We start from the raw sequence: 14,988 nt of genomic DNA, 5'->3' as shown, positions 1-14,988 counted from the left end.
AAAAGACACCATTTCAAGCGTGGCCGTTTTCGTGCGGGTGACACGTAAAAGCACCCACTACACTCTCTGAGTGGTTGGCGTTAGGAAGGGCATCCAGCTGTAGAAACTCTGCCAAATCAGACTGGAGCCTGGTGTTGCCATCCGGTTTCACCAGTCCTCAGTCAAATCGTCCAACCCATGCTAGCATGGAAAGCGGACGCTAAACGATGATGATGATGATGATGATAAAAAAAAAAACAATAAAAAGAAAAGCTGATTTGCATATGCTATAATTTGTAACATCACAAATATACCAAATAATTTATTTTATTAACAATACAGTGCAAAATAAGGTTATGGTATTGAGTTATTACGATAGTAGTGTTAGCTCAATATTCCGAAAAACATGTTTTAGTAAAAGTACTAAAATCCAGTGTGTATTATAAAAGCTGAGGTACTGGATTGCCAATTCTTGCTTTGAGCTTAAATTCATGTAATTTTGTTTCAAATTTGGGCTAAAATATTTTTTCTATATCCTTCCCTTAGCTGTCAAGATTAGGTATCAGAACTTCAGGGAAGCTTTCTTGTGTTAGACTAGCATTTAAACAAGGGAGCTATTTGTCTCTTATCTGGTAAATGCTAAAGAAATCAGTAAAATACTAGCTCTACGAATTTTTGATATTCACAAAAATAATATTTAAACTTTTAAAGGAAGCTGAGGCTATGGAATTTGTTTAATTGGACAACCTTCCTATCACTAGTCATTCAATTGTTAATTTCCATAATCTTTAACAAATTTATTTCTCTCAAAATCATTTCAAGGTACAAAGTCAATCTTTTTTTTCTCTTAAATGTAATTTAAACCTAATACAAGCAACAAGTTATGAGAGGAGCATTAACACATATCATGTTGATATTACTTTCAAGTGGTAATCTCTATTAATTCTAGTATAAACTTTTTCCAAATTGGATTTTATCTAAGACAACATAAAAAGGTTTCCACAAAGTTTCATCTGTTCATTCATTGTTCAGTAGCCCAGTCAGTATCTTAGAAACAAAGAAATTTTAATATTTTTTAAGTATAAAGAAAAAATATATTTCAGAGAAAGATAAGGATAAATTTTCAACGTTGGGTTCTTACTAAGCCAAAAGACCAATTTTTGTACAGAGGGGATACAAATATATCAACCACTGCATATGACTGACCTTTATTGAAGAGCAAAGTCAACTGTTTAGATTTAAACTTGGAACATGGAACGCAAAATAATGTAAAGTATTTAATCTAGAAATGTTCTGTTTTGATCAGTTTCACTGTCCTGATAACTAATATCAAGACGAATACAAAAATTATAAAGACATACCTCGTTTTTGGAAATCAGCATACTGATAGTGGGATCAATGGAATCAGATTCATTTGACACATCTTCCAGACATTTTTCACAGATGCTATCCCTGTAAGACAGAAAATAAAATAAATTCCACAAGATGTGTCTTCAGACAAATGAACCCATGTCAAGAGAGTTGTTCTATATGAGATGTCATTAAAAGGCCTTATGAATATACAATTCTTCAAATTCCAATACTAAAGTCTGGTAGACAAGTACTGAATAATAATCTGCCAAACTGACCCTAATACCCAATTTTGAATACCAAATATGTATTTTGTTTTACTTGTACAATAGGTCATATCTTCTAGTAATTGATTCTCAACATTTTGGTATAGATTATGGCATTGTTTTTAGAAAATAATACAATACTTAATACCATATTCGGTATTGTAATAGCTGCAAATGCTAAACTGCCTATATAGGCTGGTAGACACACTTTTCCCCATTATTTCAACCAATAATATTTAGTGGCTGCCCTGATAAATTGTTGGGTAGCTTCAAAAACCAACTTCTGCTTGATTTTATTGACAAAATGCACGAAGAACTTTCTGGGACATTTTATTTTTCATGTAACTAAGATTCACTTTGAACCTCTCACTAGAATTTGCCTTAATAACGACTGGAATATTTGTCCTCTCAGTCATCATCATCGTTTAACGTCCGCTTTCCATGCTAGCATGGGTTGGACGATTTGACTGAGGACTGGTGAACCAGATGGCTGCACCAGGCTCCAATCTGATCTGGCAGAGTTTCTACAGCTGGATGCCCTTCCTAATGCCAACCACTCCGAGAGTGTAGTGGGTGCTTTTACGTGCCACCAGCACGAGGGCCAGTCAGGCGGTACTGGCAATGGCCACGCTCAAGTGGTGTTTTTACGTGCCATAATAATATCCTTTCTACTATAGGCACAAGGCTTGAAATTTGTGCTTCACTGGTACTTAATTTATCAACCCTGAAATGATGAAAGGCAAAGTTGACCTCAGCAGAATTTGAACTCAGAATGTAGTGATGGGCGAAATACCGCTAAGTATTTCATCCGGCATGCTAACGATTCTGCCAGCTCACTGCCTTAATGATATTAATAAGTCCTTTCTACTATAGGCAAAAGACCTGAAATTTTGAGGGAGATAGATTAGATCAATTAGATTGATCCCAGTACGCAACTGGTACTTAATTTATCAACTCGGAAAGGATGAAAGGCAAAGTTGACCTTGACAGAATTTGAACTCAAAATGTAGCTATGGGTGAAATACCGCCAAGCATTTTGCCTGGTGTGCTAACGATTCTGCCAGCTCACTGCCTTAATAATAATAATAATAATAATAATAATAATAATAATAATAATAATAATGATAATAATAATAATGGCAGGCTGTAAAAAATGATTCTCACACAACTTGCATTATATTTCCTCAAGCTTACACACTATGTGAGGCAACAACAAATATATAAATAACAAACATGCAATTCTATTTTGTACATATGAACAAAAACAAACCTATATTCAATTTTAAACTGAGAATCAAGCATTTCTTGGATTTTAACAGCTTTCTTATAGTTAAGAATAAATTTGCTTATTTGAGAACTTTTCATTATCTCTTTCTCATTCATCCTTCAAAAACACAGGACTCTCTTCTATGTTACATTTGGTGACAACTCGACATTCTCATCCATCTTTACTTAGTTACATTTACCAACCTAACATTTTATTCTCAGTAACATTTGCAATGCTAATTTCTTAGAGGAACGCATGAAAGTTAGATGATCACACTTCATAATCCATGAGTGGAAATAAATGTAACGAACTTTAAGTAAGCAAAAATTATTCTAGGGGACACACCTTATGGGAGATTACTGGAGTGCTAGTGCAATAAATAAAAATAATTGCATCAATTACAAAGATATGCTACCAGAAGGCAACTCAATAGCATAGTATTTATTTCAAAACTGAAATAGACTGTTGAACACACCTAGTTTATTTTGAACATGAGTCAGTAAAGATATAAACTACATAGCACTATCAGTGAACAATGCAAATGTTCTGTACTGATTGCATAAGATCTAAATGAGCAAATATAATTCCTCTTGAGTTAAATCTATATTTAGCCCTTTAACACTGAGATTATCCTGTCAAATGTATTGAATTAAATATGCATTAATCTCACAGCTTTGACATTTTGATGATGTGATTGTTTATTTTTAGAATGACATTGTAGGGTAGATGCAAGAAGCCAGATTTGACCAGTCTGAACACAAAACAATATTTCAGCCAGATATGGCTGGTTTAAGCACTAATGAGTTAAATAGGTCACTGCTCCTCTGTAACCATGTTTGTCCATATCTCTAGCTATTTAGACATTTTGGTAGATAAGGAGTGTATGATTCATAAAGAAAATTACTGAATTACAATGATTATTTACAAAAAGTTCAGATGATAGACATTAATGAGATATCATCATCATCATCATCGTTTAATGTCAGCTTTCCATGCTAGCATGGGTTGGACGATTTGACTGAGGACTGGTGAACCAGATTGCTACACCAGGCTCCAATCTGATTTGCCAGAGTTTCTACAGTGGTTGGCGTTAGGAAGGGCACTTCCTAACGCCAACCATTCCGAGAGTGTAGTGGAGTGCTTTTATATGCCACCGGCATGAAGGCCAGTCAAGCGGTACTGGCAACAGCCATGCTCAAAATGGTGTATTTTACGTGCCACTTTCACAGGAGCCAATCCAGCAGCACTGGCAATGATCTCGCTCGAATGTCTTTACACGTGCCACTGGCACAAGTGCCAGGAAGGCGACGGTTTTAAGCTTTTTTTTGGTTGTTGTTGATTATTCCCTTTGTCATTTGTTTTGGAAAGACAGCCATCAAGAATTATTATTATTCAATAAACTTATGAGCATCTAACATTAAACCAGACTACACATCGAGAGATGATGCATATGAATTCAAGACAAAGTGAGAAACATACAGAGTTTGACAGTATGCCTGCATCCACCCATCCAAGAGTCGATACTGTGTGGCTACTCTTATTTGTTAGACATGTGAAGTGTGTATTCAAAACACTGCAAAGATGGCAAATAACACATAACCTGCAATTCATCTTAGTGGGGGGGGGGGAATTGAAAAACAAAAGTTATCATTATCAACAATGGACACCCAAAAAGTTAATTGTTTTAATTTCTATGGCATACAGCCATAAAAACTATGCCAAAACTGAGATGCATGAGCAAGGTATGGTCCCCCAACTTCAACTTAGAGGGCAATAACTCTGAATAAAAATCAACTTACAGTGTTGAACTGCCCAACCCATGCCAGCAAGGAAAATAATAGCGAAGTGATAATTATTGATTTTGTTGTTTAGCCCCAAGCTTGCTTTCTTGGATGTTTGACTAAAAACATTCTAGCTGTAATCCTTTCTGGGTTTTTAATATTAGAAACAACATTGTCCAGTGTGTGCTCTCTTTAATATAGTAGGATATATTTCAGAATATTCTACTATATCTAGCAAGTTGAACAACTGCATAGGGCTTCCCCAGCTGGCACAAGTTAAAATTAGTTTTGTTAAATTTGACAATACTCCAAGTGTGTATTATACTATCATAAGTTAAGTCAGTATTAGAAACATCATGCATAGTATCTATGTAATTAGAGCAAAAGGTTTTATGGCTAGCTGCCCCTTACTGTGCCAACCTTTCAAACTCTCTTCATTGCTGTCAATGGGTGTTGTATCATTATATGTCTAATTAATATTACTTATTCAGTAGCAAAAGGCATTAATACAATTTTTCATTTCATTAGTCAATAACTGCAGATTCATGCTTAATAAAAATACTATTATATTACTTGTTTAGTTTAAGCAAGTTGTTAGTAACAAAGACAAGGACTTATCATTTCCATTTATTTTTATCTTGGCATTCACTTTTGTACAGTTATATCATATGTAAATGATGCCAGAACAGAAACCTGTTATCACTCATGAGAGGATACCATTTCTAATGATGAATTTCAATAATTTAGATGAATCAACTGAGAATAAACATCTTTGACCAAACAGACCGAACCACAGCTAGGTCTATTTGATCAGGGCTGACCTCAAACAAAATAACAAATGAGTAAGTACATTTATGATCTCATGTGACTTCTATGAATTTTAATGTTAATTTCTTGGAAAGATAAGCTTATTTTAGTTCCATTTTAATTTGTTTACTGATTATATCCTCATTTAAAACACAATTAGGCAAGCAGGACTTAACAAAGGATACTATTATTGGCTGCCTACCAAATATAGGCAACTAAATCTCTCTTAAATCATGCTCCCTTGTTGTAAGGACAAGGATACACATTAAATAATGCAGTTTAGATTGGGCAAGTGTTTTCTGCTACAGCCTCAAGCTGACTGAAGCCTTGTGATTGAATTTGGTAGGTTAAAGTTCCCCTTGTAAATATATGTGTGTGTGTGTGTGTGTGTGTGTGTGAATGTGCTTACTTTAATAGATAGGAAAGAAAACTATTGTAAAACAACAGGAATATCTTTAACCAAAAGTTCGATCTCACTTAATCAGAGTAACTTGGAGCTAAGTAACAACAAATGAACAAGTGCACCTATGATCTTAGTTTGCACTTATTAAATTTTGTAAACCATCGAAGACTGACTCAAATATTACACATACAGAAATGGTTCTTAACAGAAAAAACATTTATTTGCAACACTAATGAATGACTGAGTATATATTACCTATAAAAAAAAGTTAGGAATTTCCAAAGGTTTACAGATTTGAAAATATAGTAATGGTAAAGTGGGATATAGTCAGCATAATCATAGGAGAGAAAGCTGACAGATAGGGAACTACATGCCTTTCAAATTCAGAAAACGTAAGTTTTTCTCTCTTTAAGTAGATGGATACTATGGGATTATATGTTTCTCTTGTGAGCAAAAATAATATTATATCAATTTAATATTCCACTTCAGAAGATAGAAAATTAAATTAAGTTCTAGAGAGAAAAATATTTTCTGTTGTAGTACAACAAGACATTAGGACTTAATATTTTAAAATAACAAAAACAGAATAAACCCAATAATCAATTGCCAATATGATCTCTGCTTCAGATTAAAGAGGGGAAATAGTTTCTGATCCCAATTTATAAAATTACAAATTCTTCTAGTTCTGATACACAAGTGCTTGGATTTGTATTAAAACCTTCAATCATAATTTTTGTAAGATGTTTGTTCCAAAGACTAATAATGTAATGACAAAGATAACTACCAAACCCCCAACAAATTCTATTTCTTGGAGATTTCATCACAGTCCTTTCTTTAAGATAGTAATTTGGATGTCATTTCAAACAGGTTCAGTGACTACATAGAAACTGTTTTCTTTAAGGAGATAAAACTTGCACAAAGCCTACATTCATCTTCATGCAAGATTCCTTGCATTTGGGCCCAGTGTCCACATACTCTCTCCATAACACTACTATCAAGAAGTTTTCTTGTGAATGTGACCTGGGCATTACTGCTAGCAGCGATTTGCACTGGACATGGCACATCTCTAAAATTGTCAAGAAGGCTGAGGGTGTCTTGGTATTACTAAGCAAGACCTTTGTCAGCTGCTCTCCAGCTATCTATTTAAGGCTGTATATGGCTATAGCACAGCCACACTTGGAATTTGCATCACCAGTCTGAAACCGTTACCTTGCTCAGGACACTGACCTTCTGGAAACTGTTCAGAGATGTGCAACCAAGTGAATACCCTCCATCAGGCATCTACCATACTCTGAATGCTTTGCTTCCCTGGGTATAGATACACTGAAGCTCCAATGTCTGGCAACTGACTTGGTAAACACTCAAAATTATTAACCATTGTGCCAACAACCACCTTGAGCACCATGTGTCTAACACATGTGGGCATGCTTACAAAGTCAGAAAACAGCACAGCTCCCATGACTTTTGGAAACATTTTTTTCACTCAGAGTTGCTGAAGCATGGAACAAACTACCTGCATCAGTTGTGAGTTGCCAAGACAGTGCATCCTTTAAAACATCCATGCTTCCTGAAATTTGCCAACACTACACCGGATATCCCCCCTCCATACGCATGCACATGTATATCATGACTCATATACTGTTCACTTTCCTGGCTTTTGTACATAATTCTATGTACTGTACATGCACCTTTGATGAGTTGTAGTGCACCTGAGCACTATACACAATAATTTCATTATTATTAAATATAATCAATTGTTAATTCATGAAATTTAATCTCAAAACAAAGGATGTGTAGGAAAATTTAGTTTAACCCTTTAGCACTCAGATTACTATGTCAAATGTAATATTTATTCACATTGTTTTGAATTAATCATGTATTATCTTGTGTGATGCTATATTTTTAGAATGACATTGTAGGGTAGGTATATAAGGCCAGGTCTGGCCAGTTTGAACATAAAACAGTTCAAATATTTGAGCCAGATATGGCTGGTTTAAATGACATTATTTCAGATAGTTAAGTGCTGATGACAAGATGGAGTTAACTTTTTAAGAAAAATGCCTGTGGCAAAATATCAGATTACATGGTAATCATGCTTCATTAAAATATTAAGTTTGATATGGCTTTTCTCAGCAATTAAGAAATAAAAATCCCTCAACTAAGTCTTGAAAATTGAATAGAGAAAGAAATAAAGATCAAGAGCCACACCTTAATCACTTAAATTTACTTCTACCACAAGCTAAAATATTTATACCATTCTTTCCTACCAGGAATTATTTTTCATCACTTTCACAAAGCTATGATAAAAATGAAAAACACCTGCCAGTTATATCATTGACACATTTACTTTTATTAACAGACTGTATCATAAACAATGATCTCTCCCCTAACATCACTATCAATATTTATAATTTGTCATACTAAATAAAACTGAAATTAAAACTATTATTTTCTTAACTAACTGAATCAATATTCTCAGCAGTTAATACTTTTTTTCTAAAGAATAATGAAAGTCCATTGTGACTGGCCTTCGTGCTGGTGGCACGTAAAAACACCCACCACACTCTCGGGGTGGTTGGCGTTAGGAAGGGCATCCAACTGTAGAAACTCTGCCAAATCAGATTGGAGTCTGGTGTAGCCATCTGGTTCACCAGTCCTCAGTCAAATCGTCCAACCCATGCTAGCATGGAAAGCGGACGTTAAAAGACGATGATGATGATGATGATGATGAATGAAAAGTCTTCTCGATAAGATACTTAAGCCACTTATATTTTATAGTTTTTTTATGTATGGCTTTGAGAAAGCCTTCTCTGAGTGTTATAGAGCCACCAAGAAAAATAACCGAAGAAATCCCAGCTGATGTGTTGTTGCAAACATTGAGTTAGTTTAAGTCAGAAAAACTCAGCTCAAATGGTTACAACAATAAACTCCATTAAAGGCATCCACGAACCAGTTAGTGGTGATAACCAGCTAAAAGATTAAGTCTACCACTAAGAGCAGGTGGTACAGTTTATCAGATGAACTTCCACACATTTTTTGATTACCCAACTTTAGTCTTCAAATCTTTGACTACATCGCTATTGCTTTATATCAACAAACCTAACACATAAAATGTATTTCATTAACTTTTGCATTAGGAAAGACATCCAGCCACAAAAACCATGCCAAAGCAGAACATTGGAGCTTGGCACAAGTCCTCTGTCTCGCCAGTGATTGTGATGAAGAGAAAACTAATCAAGCAGTATGATATTGCAACATAAAGTTTAATTAGCATCACAAGTAACAGATGACTGCTAAGTGGCCCAGTCTAGAGGATTCTACAGGATTTTGCTTTAAGAAAAGAGTATCCTAAGATTTTCAGATTAAATAATCCTTTACTGAACTATTTCAGCTTTATTGTTAATAATTATAACAATTAAGTAGATTGCTTTGAATCGTTAATTAGTAGCAAAACTTCACAGGGCAAATAAAATGTTGCTTTCCAGTTTCTGCCATACAAATAATATGAGTATGATGCTAGCCTCTGAAAAACATTACTGCTTATTTCCCAACTCAGTAAATGCCAATTTAATTATTTTGCTCTATTGTTCACTCCGAAAGCTGAATATAAAAACACACAAATGAGATTTTCTTTGGTATTTCCCTTAGAAAAGTAGTCACATGATCAAGAAAGCAATTTATATGAAACTTATTTCATTCACAACAGCCTAATTTGCCATCCAACAAAATAAGCTACCAGAAAATGTTCCGACATCCATTTTAAATGACTATGCATAACACAGATTGTTTCAGCTAGTAAATTGTTTAGTCCTGGTTCAGCACTAATCAACCAAACTTAACATATGTAATCTCTAACAATGTGCTTCATTCTGCTTACACACACACACACACATATATATATATATATTTATCAGCATTATTTAACATCTGTTTACCATGCTGGCATGGATTGGACAGTTTACTGTACCAGGCTCCAATTGTCTGTTTTTGTATGGTTTCCGTGTCTGGATGTCCTCCCTAAAGCCAGTCACTTTACAGAGTACTTTTTATGGGGCTTTATGTGGGGCACTAGCATGGGTGCTTTTTACATAGCACACACACACACATATATATATATATACACATGTTATCCCATAAATAATGCGGTTGTTTTATACTCCTTTTACCTTTTAAAATTAAGATAAAGTTAATTTCTAATCTAAAATATACTCTTCTGCATTTTCTACAATGCTCTTCCATCTATCTGGTTGACTTGCAAGGTCCCTCTTCCAAAAATTCACTTGTCCAGTACTGTTCTGACCAAAATTCACTCCTCCAGTACTGTTCTGACTTCGTCTACAGAATTCATATTTTTTCCGTCCAAGTAATTTTGAAGATTGCAGAATAAATAATCGGATGGGGCAATGTCCGGTGAGTATGGTGCATGGGGCATTGTTTCCCATTCAAACTACTCCAGCCTTTGGAATGACATTCTCACTGTATGTGGCTGAGCATTATCCTGGTGAAAGAACTCCTTTCATCTTGAAAACAAAGATGGTAGTTTTTCTTCTAGCGCTGACTTAAGCCACCCAAGTTGCTTGCAGTAGATCTCTTTTGTTATTGTTTCATTTGGGTTAAAAAGTTCAAAGTGGACCAAACCTTCCATATCCCACCAAACAGATAACAACACCTTACATAGGTGAAGACCTTCTTTAGCCTTGGGTGCTGGTGTTTCTTCTTTCCCTACCCACTGTCTTTGGCACTTGACATTTTTATAAAGTACCCATTTCTCTGTCTTTGCCACTTGACATTTTTATAGAGAACCCATTTCTCGTCACCAGTCACTATCCGGTTCAAAATAGGTTGATTCATGACAGCAAAGAAGAGTACACAGTCACTCTCTGCACGAATTAGACTTGGAAAGTTTGTGAGGAACCCATTGACCCAATTTCCTGACTTTTCCAATGGTATGCAGGTTTTGATGAATAGCTGAATGACTAAATCCAAGCTTCTCTGCTAGTTCCTCAACAGTTACAATGGAATTTTGTTCCACCAGGGTTTGCAGGATTTCCTTGTCAAGCTCTACAGATCTTCTAAAACAAGGTTTGTCTTCTAGGTTGTAGTTTCTGGTTAGGAATTTTTGGAGCCACCATTGGCACTAGCTTATGCTTATTGTCAAATCATCATCATCGTTTAACGTCCGCTTTCCATGCTAGCATGGGTTGGACGATTTGATTGAGGACTGGTGAAACCAGATGGCAACACCAGGCTCCAATCTAATTTGGCAGAGTTTCTACAGCTGGATGCCCTTCCTAACGCCAATACTACATTAATATTCCTTGCACTTTCCATTGCATTGTTGTTTTTATTGAACTCATAAAACAAAACATGCTGAATATACTCCTTTGTCACTTCCATTATAGCTTTGAAAAAATAACTTAAGATTGAACTGCACTCTTCAAAACTTGCACTAGGAATAAGTACAAGGTAAAATTACTACCTGCTTTTATAGTAAATTCATGCAGGTAGTTTACCCTGTTCCCCTTCGACTTTTAGTTCATGCAATTGAAAAAATTGCATTATTTATGGGAGGACCCAATATATATAAAACAATAATATGTTTTAGCCTGTCATTTTGTTTTAAACATCAAAATACAATGCTACTCCTACAATTTTCACTGTGGTGTTTTGCATTAAATTTCTAACATTATATACAGCTAAATAATAATATAATCAAAGGCACTCTAGCCAGTATAATCCTGTCTTCAGAGAATTATCGCAGACTACATTATTCAATATGTCTTCTTTTTATTTAAAGATGGTGTGATTTGAGAGAGATTTAGTTATTATTTCTAATAGGTCAAGCAACCAGATAACAGTTCAAAGAAACAAATTCAACCATAATCAACACTGGCTGGATCGAAAGTACATAATTGCTTTTTAATGATTTATGATGTTTTTTTCTTTTTTCTTTTATTTTTAATGTGTAAACCAGGAGGAGGAAGGGAAGAAGTTCTCCTCAGACCAGAAACCAGGTTTGGATTCTCGCAATAAACTGGACTCTACTAAAGGCACCCAAGGATCAGGTGATAGTGTTAAATGGGTGGTATATTAAGCCTACCATTTAAACTAGAATGGTCACTCCGGTGGAATTCTATTTGAATAAGTGAGCAAGGAGTTACCACTGTAAAGAGCAAAGATTAAATATATTTACTATTTCATCTACCATTTTTCACTGAAAAGACTACAAGGTGCTAAGCAGTGGCTTCGAACCCAAAACCATACTTGTGAATCTAAGCCCTAACCTTAGTCATGTTTGCATCAAAGCTGCTGTAGCATTTCTGCTCTATAATAAAATAAGCACATAATGGCCTCCATGCAGTTGTTCTATTTGCTAGATAAAATAGCCAAGTCTCTTTTGACTCAGACCCTACTGTCTTGGAAAGAAAGAAAGAAAAAACAAACATGTGGCTGTTTGGTAAGAAGCTTGCTTCCCAACCACATGGTTCTGGGTTCAATTTCACTGTGTGACACCTTGGGTAAATGTCTTCTACTATAGCCTCAAGCTAACCAAAGCCTTGTTAGTGGATTTGGTAGACGGAAACTGAAAGAAGCCCATTGTAAGTGTGTGTGTGTGTGTGTGCGATGTGCTTACACCCTTGAAACTTAGTGGTTCGGCAAAAGAGACCAATAGAATAAATACTAGGCTTACAAAGAATAAGTCCTGGGGTCGATTTCTTTGACAAAAAACAGTGCTCCAGCACGGCCACAGTCAAATGACTGAAACATTAACGGTTTATCATTAACTTCTGTTACATTTTAAAGAATTAACTGATTAACAATTATTGAAGTTAACTTTCTGATTAATGAAGCTAACTTTTCAATTAACTGTGCCCACCTTTGGTTATAAGCTCATTTCAACTCAATTATTATAGGACAATTAATATCATTAAAACAGAACTTTTCTAAATGCAACTGCCTCTTTTATTTTCCTGCATTAGAATTCAAAGGGGGAAAACAATATTAAGAAACAAGACTATGAAAAAAATCAGCATCATCTACAAAAAGGAATTTCTGTCTCATCAATAAATTTTCATATTTTGCATTCAAAACAATTTTATTCTTAGAAGAAACAGCATTTACCATAAGGAAGGGTTTGATTACACAAAGTTTTCTGTACAACAGTAACCTTTACAAGAAATGCACCCAAAATATCTCAGAAAAGATCATTAGACAACAACACACCATATTAAATGGTTTAAACTAACGATTTGAGTATTTTCTACTGCTATTAATATATTAATAACATTCTCCAAAGAATTCTGTTTCTCACCCTATCACTAGCAAATCATTCTTCACATACAATTTAATAGCACCAACTTGTTTTTTCAGTATCTCAGCTTATGGTTAGTATAACTGAAGCCAAACACGTTATGATAATAATAATAATCCTTTCTACTATAGGCACAAGGCCTGAAATTTCAGGGAGGGGATAAGTCAATTGCACTGACCCTGAAAAGATGAGAGGCAAAATTGACCTTGGCAGAATTTGAACTCAAAATGTAAAGATGAACAAAATGCTGCAGAGCATTTCATATGGCGTACTAGCAATTCTGCCAGCTTACCACCTTATGCCATAATAATAACAGCAACCACAGCAATGCCTTCCACCTAAAGCACAAGGCTTGAAATCTTGGATGAATTTAGTAGTTGATTACATCGACCTCAGCACTGATCATATACTGAAGATATTGTCAAGAATGATGAAGTTTGTTTAAGTTTCAGCCAAATGGCTTTTGTTACCAAGATTATTCTTAGAAAGAGGAAAAAAAAAAAAAAAATTTCTGTTATTAATTCACACAAGTTTCAACAAATGAGGGCTCCAGTTGATCCATTACTGGAACTACCAACCCCTTGTACTGTTGAAGTTGATTTCCTGAAACCCCATGTGCCACAATAGTGCTACCTTAAAATTAAAGCCTATGTCGTGGGCTTCTGCACAGTTTCTTCTGACTACCAAACTGTATTCACAAGGCTTAGTTCGTCCTGAGGCGATGATAGAAGACACTTGATAAACTAATAAATCACTCATTTTGTTATGCATCCATTTTCACTGTAAGACACTTCAAAACCATTAGGAATCTTATAAGTATCATTCCTGAGAAGGGACAGAAAACATTTGAGTAATGTTAAGTAACTGGCAAAAGCAAGATATTGAGTCACAAGGAATAATCAAAAGCTACTTTGAGAAAACAGGAAATGTAAAAAAAAAATAAAAAATCCCCGTTAATAATGTCTGTTTCAGTTTCATAAAATGAAAATAGAATTTCCCCAGATGTTAAAATAGATAAACAGGTGTGGCTGTGTGGTATGAAGCATGCTTCCCAACCACATGGTTCTGAGTTTAGTTCCATTACATGGTACCTTGGGCAAGTATTTTCTACTATAGCCTTGGGCCAACCAAAGCCTTGTCAGTGAATCTGGTAGACGAAAATTGAAAGAAGCTCGTCGTGTTTATGTGTGTGTGTGTTTGTATATATATACATCTATATACACACACACACAACGTATGGGGGTTTAGTTCACAGGCGATCTAAATGGTTAGGTACGCTAGGTAAGTGCTGTAACAGATTAACTGATGATAGAACATCCCATACTCGGGGATATCCCAGAAACAGCTGTAAGACTGAATTTTTTCCAATAACAATATTGTATACGACTTGAGATGTTTGTTTTGCCTAAAGGTCGTTATAGTTATGAAAAAAGAAAACACGTACAATACTCATAAAAGTATTATTATAGTTATGGTAAATGTATCATTATGATTAATGAAACTGAAAATATCAAAAATGAGGCCAACTAATTTAATGTGCTAATAATTTTAATGAATTAAGTATTATAACATTGATGGGATACTGTATATGTATTAATGTAAACTATCTGTGTGTGTGTGTGTCTTTCTCTCATCCTCCCACCAGTTGACAACCAGTGTTGGTGTGTTCGCATCCCCATAACTTAGCAGTTTGGCAAAACAGACTGATAGAATAAGTATCAGGCTTAAAAAATAAGTACTGGGTTGATTCGTTCAACTAAAAATTGAAGGTGGTGCCCCAACATGGCTGCAGGCTTGAATGATTGAAACTGTATGTATGTATG

General features: G+C 35.0%; 1 protein-coding gene across 26 annotated transcripts in view; it reads right to left on the bottom strand.

The window, feature by feature from the left end:
• Nucleotides 1–14,988, bottom strand: part of LOC106879639 (TNF receptor-associated factor 2) — a 47,562-nt gene that overhangs the window by 20,814 nt on the left and 11,760 nt on the right. For all 26 annotated transcript variants that reach the window (XM_052965995.1, XM_052966105.1, XM_052966111.1 and 23 more), the window contains one exon: nucleotides 1,341–1,431. In XM_052965995.1, coding sequence (XP_052821955.1) covers nucleotides 1,341–1,431 — 91 coding nt within the window. The remainder of the gene's footprint in view (nucleotides 1–1,340; nucleotides 1,432–14,988) is intronic.

This window comes from Octopus bimaculoides, chromosome 1 (genome assembly GCF_001194135.2).
Source record: "Octopus bimaculoides isolate UCB-OBI-ISO-001 chromosome 1, ASM119413v2, whole genome shotgun sequence".
Classification (NCBI taxonomy): domain Eukaryota; kingdom Metazoa; phylum Mollusca; class Cephalopoda; order Octopoda; family Octopodidae; genus Octopus; species Octopus bimaculoides.
The sequence above is the reverse complement of the archived record's forward strand: the minus strand, read 5'-3'. Positions and strand labels throughout refer to the sequence as shown.